General features: G+C 32.8%; 1 protein-coding gene across 1 annotated transcript; it reads right to left on the minus strand.

The window, feature by feature from the left end:
- Nucleotides 1-1,807: 1,807 nt before the first annotated feature.
- LOC146901670 (high-affinity nitrate transporter 3.1-like) lies at nt 1,808-3,367 on the minus strand. Its single transcript, XM_085732917.1, has 2 exons — nt 3,146-3,367; nt 1,808-2,601 (listed from the first exon to the last, which is right to left on the minus strand). Exons 1-2 carry the CDS (start codon nt 3,273-3,275, stop codon nt 2,111-2,113), a joined length of 621 nt encoding a protein of 206 aa, XP_085589043.1. The 5' UTR covers nt 3,276-3,367; the 3' UTR covers nt 1,808-2,110.
- Nucleotides 3,368-10,349: the final 6,982 nt, after the last annotated feature.

The following is a 10,349-nucleotide window of genomic DNA, read 5'->3' on the forward strand; positions in this document are numbered from 1 at the left end:
ATCCTAAGGAGTACAGATAACTAATTAAGAGGAAATTGACATCCACAAATATATATTCATAACTATTTTTCTTCACCTAAGGAGCTTACTCTTTTACTTCAAAATGTTAATCTGCAGGTTGATAAAGATGATATGTGGCATTGGTCTTTGGAGAATTCTTCTGTTTATTCTGTTCGTAGTGTTTACCGGCAGGCAGGGGCGGATCTCTTTGGGGGCAGGCAGGTGCCATGGCATCCCCCAAAGTTTCCTTATATACTATATTAGGTGTAACATGACAACCAGAATTCAGTTGCTGCAGTGGTATAGGGGTGCCGTGAATTGCTCTAGGGCGCCGGTTCAACACCTACGTGTCTCCTTTTTACATATTTTAAGTTCTACTTTTGCATATTGTATTTTAAAAAATGTTTTTGAGGGGATTTTAAAAAATGTTTTTGAGGGGATTCGAACCCACATCACGCATCTCCTTTAAGGACATTCCATATCACTTGGTCAGTTATTAACTATTGATATTATTTGAAACCATTTAATATATATTCCATAAAAGTTTGGCACCCCCAACAAATTAACTCAAGATCCGCCACTGCCGGCAGGGACGGATCTATGTGGTTGGGTGTGTGGGCATGTGCCTACACAAAATTTTTAGAAAACTTTCTTTTTAGTAGCATAATACACCAAAAGTTGATATTTTGACAACATGGCCCACACTTCTCACAAATCATTTCTCTTTTGGCCCACACATATTATTATATATCTCAATTCTTTCTTGACAATATGAATATTATTAAGAATCAAATGTAAAATCGAATGAGAGATGGTCGGTTAAATGATTGTTTAGTTATTTATATCGATAAAAATATTTTCATTGATATTGAAAATGAGAAAATCATAGAGGACAGTTTTTAATGTTATAAATTTTTATATATAGTGCCCCTACTATTCAAAAATCCTGGATCCGTCCCTGCTTATCGGTTCCTGACGGTTCAGCATATTGATACATCTTCTGTGGCGTCGACATCGTTGTGGAATAAGGATATCCCTTTGAAGGTAGTACTTTTTGCTTGGCGCCTGTTTCGAGATAGGTTACCTACAAAGGATAACTTATTTCGTCGTGGCGTTATTGATCATGATTCTCGGATGTGTGCTTCCGGTTGTGGCTATTTGGAAAATTCATCTCATTTATTTCTGCATTGCCGCAGTTTTGGATCTGTTTGGAACTATATTTATAGGTGGATCGAAATTTCTATGGTTACTCCTTGTTATGTAACCGACCATTTTAATCAGTTTACTTATGCTAGTGGTGGGGCTAAGGCACGACATTCAATAATGCAGGTGCTTTGGTTTGCTACCGTGAGGGAAATTTGGAAAGAAAGAAACAACATGATTTTCAATGCAAAAGAGTGCTCCTTGTTACGAGTGGTGGATAAAATTAAGGCTATTTCCTATGCGTGGTTGAAGGCGAAATTTGCTTCTCTTCAATTAAATTTTCATGGGTGGTGGCTTAGTCCATTTACTTTGTTGGGCACTACATAGATCTGTTTCTTGATTTTAGGTCTTTGGTGTTCTCTTTTTTCTCTTTGTGTGTACATATTGTAATGACTCTTTTGTTCTTCCTTGGTACACCTTGTGCTAGGAAGAACATTTTGATTTGGTAATATATCTCATTTTAGTCTCGTCAAAAAAAATCTATTTTTCTTTACCAAAATAACAAATAACTATTATAAATACCTGTTATGAAATTAACTTAAACTATAGCGAGATATTGTAAACTATAGAAGAATGGAGCTAAGAGAGAAAGGGAAAATATAGATTAGAGAATAAAAGAGTATTGCATTATGCTCTTCAAAGACTGATTCTTACAATGTCACCTGACTCCTATTTCTATGACATTCATTTACTTGTTCAAAAAAAAAAAAAGTAAATGAAGTCAAGAGCAATGCCAGTGAGTGAAAACCATATAGTCATAGGAGCTATAGACCATCCATGAAATATGAAAAACTTAGGGAGCTGCACATTACTGATAATATTATTTAACCAGGCCTACAACATATATAAGGCATAATAAAGCATTCAAAACAATCTGCCATGAAGTTTCCTATGTCACTGAATTCAATTACTGCTTTGGTGACTTTCCCTTCCTTTTTTCAATATAGAAGAACACACCTAGGGACACAACTGAGAAAGCACTGAAGACAACGGAGCAGATATCAAGAGTCGCGTGGCGGCCACTGATTGCGTTGATCTCAAACAAGTTGGTACTCTTACCCGCGTTCGTGGTTTGGCCATAAGCCACTTCCTTATCGTTGGAATCAAATGCATAGGCGCGTACAAAGTACGTTGCCTGAGGCACGTCGCGCTGAATCAACCACTCGAAGGTTTGAACCATTTTGTTGGAAGCATTGTAGGGCATGGCTAACATTTTGTGTTGGCAAGTCTTGTCCCTAGAGAGTTCATCCTCGGTCTTTCTCCAAGCGCGGTCTTTTTGGCTTATGGCCGCGTAGCACAACTTCAGCTTTATGGTTTTGTATGATGAGTCTGTTCCAGCTGGGAAGGTCTTGTTTAGAGCCCATGTTCCACTGATTTTGTCTACTCCAGATAACAGAACTGCGTAGATATTTCATACCAAAATTGAGTTTAATCAGCTTGAAGGAGTATTTAACATCATGTTTTTTTATATAAAAACAAGTATGCAATCATAATATAGGATAAGACATTTATTTATTAAGGTTTTTGATGTCTATTAACGTTGCAGAAATTAAGATTGCATCAGTCATATTCCTTTGTGATCATTTGTAATGTAAAAAATTGTAACGCGACTTGCGGATTAAAAACCTTAATAAATAGTAACACACCGGACTCCATTAAACCTGGCCAAATTTTCTTGAAAAATGTTCATACTGGTATATGAGATTATTCAAATTCAATAAAAGAGGAAGGAACATAATCACATAAATCAAGGTTGGATTAGCTTATTTTATGTTTCTAAGCATATGCAAATCAAAATTAAATCAAGTATCTTTTTAAAGAAAAAAAAGTGACTTTGTCTTCAAATTAATTAATCAAAATTAAACATGATCTATGTGATTCATCATATTCTATTTTAACTAGCATAAGTCAATACAAGATGCAAATTCTTCTTGTTACTTACCGTGTCCCTGCTTAGGGGAAGCTGTGACTTCAAGGGTTCTTTTCAAAGAAGAAAAGAGATCCTTTCCATAACAAAGTTCAGCTAAACAGCATAGAAGAAGTGATGCTGCCACAAGCTTGTGTGCTGCCATAGTTCTAAAGAAAAATCAACTGTGAAAGGGAGAAGACTTCAGAGAAAAGCCAATTGGAATTGGAATGATATTATTCTGAAAAGAATCTGAATGAATGCAGCACTCATTCTAAACCATTATATACAAAGCCCAATCCAAATAAAATAGTATAAAATTGATACAAATTGAGTTTTGACTTTTGCTAATGGCACCTACTATTATAAGTCAAAAGGCCCAAATACCCAAAATATTGTCTAAATAAATGGTTGAAAGTAGAGAAAAATAATGGACGGAACAAACAAGTGACGAGTAGTAGAGATGGCCCTTTAACATGTTGAAGGGACATCCTATTGATCAAAACCATGCAGCTTATTGTACTGATGGAAATAGTTTAGGACTGGTTAACTTGAAAAAACAGTTTGTTTTAATTTTAATATTACTCTTCTTATGACACTAAGGTATGTGATAATTTTTTGTCTTTGAATTTTGTCGACAACTGCTTGGAATTTTTTATGGACAGACGGTTATACATAGTCCATTTGATATTAAAATTCTTTGGATGAGTTGTTTGTCTCGGCTGCGGTTATGGTGCATAAGGAAAATTCTTATCATAAATCCAGAAATGGTTTTTATGAGTTGTACTCCAAAACCATTATATGTACTTAATGGTTTCCAGCACCCTACATAAAATTATAGTATGTTGTACTCCAAAACCATTTTACTATGGAAATTATTTCTGTGAGTTGTACTCTAAAATCATTTCTGGATTTATGCAGGGTGCATAAGGATTTCCTTATGCACTATAACCGCACCCGTTTGTCTCCAGGTTCCTAAAATGAGATTAATTAAGTTCCTTTTTTAATTTATAAAAAATAGAATAATGCTAGGGTCACACCCTCTAACACACCTTTTAACACACTCCAATGAAAACTTGCCATCTCATTCACTTTTTTTAAGTTATTTACTTGTTACCTAATCATTTCAAAAGAACCTTTCATTTTATATTATTTTTTTATTATTTGGACTTCAACTTTTCATCTTCATTGATCAACCTTTCACCATGAATGTCCATCACGTTCTGAAAAATGATACTCTAACGACGGAAGATTTAACCCAAATTGACAAACACTATTTGCAAACTTCTGCAGAAAAAAGACATCCATATCTAAATCGTATTCCCCCAAATAATGTCATTGACAACATTGCCAAATTTCAATTGAAATAAAAAACAATTACCAAATGAATGTTTATACAAATTTCCAAATACATAGCAAAAGAGAATTCAATTGTAGATGACGGCATGTAGGTGCAAGAGAAACCCACGGCTTAGAATCAATATTGAGAAACAATTTAGATCTGAAAAAAAAAAAGCAACAAAAATGAAACCCAAGTAAAACTAGAGATGGAACCCCACAAGAGAGTTCCATAGATACAACAGGCCGGAAGCAAGATTTGAAGGAGGCAACAAAGTTGAACTCTCTTTTTTTTTTTACAAAAACATATTTTCACAACCTGTTGGCAAGTTTCCATTGGAGTGTGTTAAAGGGTGTGTTAGATAGTGTGACCCTAGCATTTCTCTAAAAAAAATATATTAGCCTAAAATGATCAGTAGAGCTGCCAATGATTTGCCAATTATAAAAGGAAGAACAATTCAATTTAGTTTTTTAGAACAAATCAATTTTATGTCGTTAAATATCAAACTTTATCATGCCACGATATGATTTTATATAGAGTGTACTTATCCTTTTATTTATTGTACTAATCTTTTTTTTTGAGGGAGTTTATTGTACTAATCTTACTGATATTATTATATTTGTACACTACTATAAACTTTTCCATCAAATTTGAAGTTATGTATATAAGGTTTTTTTTTTTTTTAGAGTTATATATAATTATTTCATGAATTTATTTCATTTACAAGATAAAGTCTAATTAGTGTATAGGGAGGTAGCATACATGGTTCTTCGTTTTTAGGATGGTGTCTGTGTTCGTTGGAGTGTTTGCAAATGCTCTAAAAATTATTTGATTTTCTTTTTGAGGGACTAAAAATTATTTGCATTGTAATAAGTTTGGGTATCCCTTGTACTCCCAATCAATATATTGTTTATCTAGAACAAGAATCATTCTATGTAAATGGACTTAGACACCTTAAATGGTCGGGCTTAATTTTTACTCTTGCCTATAAAAAAAACTATTGTTAATTTAGGATAGCCAATTTCATATATCTATCAAGTTTGTCAAATTATATCAGTCAATAACAAATGATTGTGGATATTGTAATGAGTCAAAGAGCTAAAAAGAACAATATAGAAAACAGGAATGTGGACTCTTATAAATAAGATAAGGCCAAAGAAATAAGGCTTGAAATGTGTGATGTAACTTCTCTTTTTCTGCTTGATTCTACTGCATCTTATTTACCTATTGTTTTCTATCAAAAACGATTGTAATTACCAAGTTATGATGCTTCTTTGGATGAATCAAGAGAATATTGTTTGCATTTTCATTCCAATTAAGTAAAACCATTACAGATATTCAAACCTATAATACGATTATAAAAACTATTTATCAATAATTAATTTGGTAGCTAATTTCGTCTGATGGTTTAATTTTAATCAATTAGTTTCTTATTTATAAATATATAATATATATACAAATTATATCAAAAAACAGAAAAAAGGTGTATATAAACTAATAAGTTGATTCAACCCTGTATAATAATTTGAAAAACATTATTTACTCATACTTGATCTTATAACTCAGATATTTATGGAAAAGAAATATTTTTAAATAAAGTTTGGAGTTCATCCAAATGCAAGTACAATAGTCAATCAATATCTATAACTCCTTATATAATTGGATTATTATTCTTCCCTTCCCATTTGAGCCTATGGTGTTCTCTTTGTTTTGTCCATTATGTCTCGGAAAGGGCAAGCAGACAAGGTGTGTATAGATACGTGGACGTCAGCCATAGCCGTACAGTTACAGAAAAGCCAACGCAAGGGGGTTACGTTAGGGGATCCCATATTCTATTGTTAATTGCTACACTTGCTACGTTTCCTTCACTTCCTATAATATTATAATAGCCCTTTTACATTTTTGCTATCACAATTTGGCACCATCAATTTGGTTCATCGTGTAACAAAAATAATAGAAAAAAGAAGTCCCAATCAATCATACTATAATATAACTAAGCCAATTTTCAATCTAAATGGATCGCTGCTCATATCTAAAACCAAAGGTTCATAGTTACACATTTGAAAAAACTCATGAATGTTAAAATAAAAAACGTATAAAGATCATTTATTTGTTAAATCCCTTAAAAAAAATTGTTTGTTAAATGTGATTTTACCCAGAAATTATAGCTAGAATTACTTACACATGAAACATAATACCTAACTATTTGTATTTTATCTTATTGGTCGATTTAATACCACTTGTACTAACCGTTGCTTTATCGGTAAAAAACATTAGTTTGATGTAAAAAAAAAAAAAGGAAAATATTTATCTTGTTTTTTAGTAGTTATTCTATGAAATAAAGTTGAAGTAACATAATTAAAGAGGAAAAATGTGAGTATATAATTCAGCAGCTTAAGTTACCTTTGAGAGTTATCGGCTACTAAGTCACTCCTACTAGGGATGGTCTAAGGATAGAAAAGAGATAATAATAGCATAAATGAAGGATGCAAAAAAACACTTCGTGCAAAATTCATGTCCATTCTTCTCCGAATTATCCAATATTTTATGAAAATTGCTTTTCTCCCAGCATAAAACGCTCACTTCCAACCAAACTACCCAAAATATCCCCGCGTTAGTTAACTCACGCAGGTGTATACCCCAGCGTGACTTAAGTCACGCTCGCTACCTGACTTAAATCAGCGTGAGTTAACTCACGTTGGGTTCTGTTATAAAAATTAATAGAACAGCTTCCTAGGAATTTCCAAAACTCCATTTGCGGTTTTGATCAAGAAAGTTGTGATTTTCTCCCACCTTAAGCCATTCAACGTCAATTACAATCACAAAATCAAGTAAGTGCTTATTATCCTATTGCATTGGCTTTTTTTTTTATTGAATTGTTCGATTTTTTTGGATAAATTGTCGCATATTTAGGTTTTGTTGATTTTTATTTTTTTAAATTTTATGATGTTAGATGTTTATGATTTGATTGAATTAGATGTTAATTAGAGTAGAATTGATTGAATTGTGGTAGAATTTTTGAAATTGTTAGGAATTTGTGGTAGAATTTTTAGGATTAGAGTATGTTTTGATCCGATGTTTGCATTGTGTAGATATGTGATGCTGCTCAATTAAAAAAAAGGTGAAAAGAAGAAAGCAAAAACCACTGTGACATGGCACGGTATCGAATGTGAAGGAACCAGACAAAAAAGGAAGGCGAATGTGCCTGTGTACAATTTCAACAAGATGAGACGGAGCGGAAGAACATGTTATTTTGATCCGCAGCCAACAGCAGGTGCCCTAGGAACTGTCAAGGACAATCCAATTGACTTAAGTGACGAGGGAGATGATTAAATGTAATGGCTTGTAATGTCTTGATTTATTCGATGTTTTTTTTATGTTTTTTTTATATGTTGCGCATTTTGGTAGATTTGGGTATTGAATAAATTTGAATAAAGTTGCATATTAAATAAATTCGAATAGAGTTGCGTACACGAAATCAATTCAAAAAATACACAATTTTATTTAGTTTTAATTTCATCTAAGTTACATTACATTCTCCCTAAATATACGTGGTATCATCATGATGTTAGATTTAAATTAAATTGTTGAAAGTTTGCCGAAAATATCGGCATTGAAGTGTCTCTTTACTTAGCGTAGAAATTTGAAGCATCCTTTGAATACTCAAAATGAAGAGAACACAACACATGTATTCTTTTGAACTTAATCTTACTGCAATGCCAACTAACAAGTTTCAATTGACAGAGGAGCGTGATTAAGCACAAAACAACATCTTAGAGGTGCATTCCCTTAAGTCCTACTCATCCTATACAAATGAATTCGATGTGAAAACATATATAGTTGATTCGCTAAAATACATGTTGTGTTCTCTTCATTCTTTTGACTTTTCAAAGGATCTTGCAAATCTCTACACCAAGTAAAGAGACACTTCAACACCGACATCTTCAGCAAACTAACAAGAATTAAACTTAAATTCCAACAAAATAAAGACACTACATAATAATGATGCTACCTAAACATAATCTTGTGGCATAATCAAACTCTTGAGAATTATTCAGGAGATCTCAGCAACGTAGCTTCTATCTCAATCCTCGGGAACATGCAGTGTTGACGATGTATGGAGAACATGCTCCTGACGCAGTCATCGTCTGTCAGCATTATCTTTTCCGATTGCAAATAACCTGGACGTGCATACTGAAGGTCCTCCACCCTCCTTGTGTCTTCGGGGTTGATGCATTGATTGATTTTATTTTGTTGTTCCTTCAGATCCTTCAGCATGACATCGACCCGGACCTTGAACAAATGAGGGTTTCCACCGTTGAGGCATACTTGAGCACTGAATAAATTGTTCGTTGTTTCAGATCTACACCATAAGACATTAAACAATCAATGAAAAACTTATTCAAACATTTCATCAAATACTTGGAGTGTAAATTATACATAAACCCTAAAACTCATAACTACAATATAAACATGCAAACATCTAAACAATTAAGCAATATAAATCATTTACATGTAAACATTGTATCATTTCTTGCCAGAAAATCAAAATTTAAACAAACCCTAAAACTAAAAAAATTCTAATTTAAGAGGAAAAATATAACATATAAACATAAAAGGTTAATGGTGTTTGATTATGAAAACTTACTTCTTATTGTAGTGTTGTTTGATTTGAACTTGAAGGAATTTTGGATTTGGTTGATTTGAGAGAGATTTTGGAGATTTTAGATGTGAAAGAGAAAATGAGAAAATGAGTTGTTGTCTGATCTTTAAAAAGACATGCAGCGTGACTTAACTCATGTTGGGGACATTTTTGAAAGTGCAGTTGGGATGAGCAAAACGTGATGGAAGAAAAGTAATTTTCATATTTTATTGTATTAACACAGGGCTATTTATAAAATTTGCTATTCTGTTGACAAAAAGGCCTAAGCCCACACATTAATTTAAGTTGTTAAACAAAAATGCCTCCGGTGCTGCCAAAAAACATGAAGAATAATATTTTTGAAAAATATTTACCTTATATTTACGTTTATACTCTCACCCCTACATTCCTATAAACTAGCCATTTTACCCTCGCATGTAAATTAAAACCCTTCGTTTTTGTCCATTTGTTCCACAAATTTTTTGAGATATTTCCGTTTGCAAAGAGGGAAAGAGAGAATAACTTCCAAAACACATACCGGAAAACATATTTCCGGTTTTCCTGTTTGTTTTGTTTCCCAAAACCCAGTTTTAAACATTTTTGTTTTGCTTCTATCTACCACAAAACATATTCAAAGATTTTTGGGTTTTTTTTTCCTTCTTTTGAAAAATATTTAGATACATTTCCGGTTTATGTTTGGTTCCCAAATAATTTGATTAATGTTTTGCAATATACTCAAAGATTTTGTAAAACGTAAAGTGAGTTTCCAGTTTTGTTTATTTTTTGTTTCATATTTACATTTTTATGGCTTTGGGAGGCCTATCAACAAAATCCATGTTCAGGTACAACAACCATTGATGAATCGAAAACGCTACCGTCGAATCCATCTACGACCGGCGAAGAGAGCTCTGTAACAACAAAAAAGTTCGGCATCATCTTGGTTTGAGTGGATAAAGGTTCCATACCGTTGTAGTTCATTTGCAGCAGGTTCTAGCAGTAGTAATAGAAAATATTACAAACCTATTTGCAATTCTATCATATTTTACTTAGGTGACGGCCGAAGAAAAAATGCAAGAAAAGAACAAATCAAGAAAGGAAAAAAAAAATTATAAACAATTATCTCATCTCATTTCATGGGTCATTGAATAGAAACAACCATATTTGTTTGGAAAAGAATTTTTATGTTTTCCAAAATCTAAAGAGCCATTGAATAATCTTTTTTTTTTTTACAAAAGCATTGAAAAATCTTAGAAAGCGCA

This window comes from Medicago sativa, chromosome 8, assembly GCF_051527215.1.
Source record: "Medicago sativa cultivar Bolivia chromosome 8, Bolivia_mono, whole genome shotgun sequence".
NCBI lineage: Eukaryota > Viridiplantae > Streptophyta > Magnoliopsida > Fabales > Fabaceae > Medicago > Medicago sativa.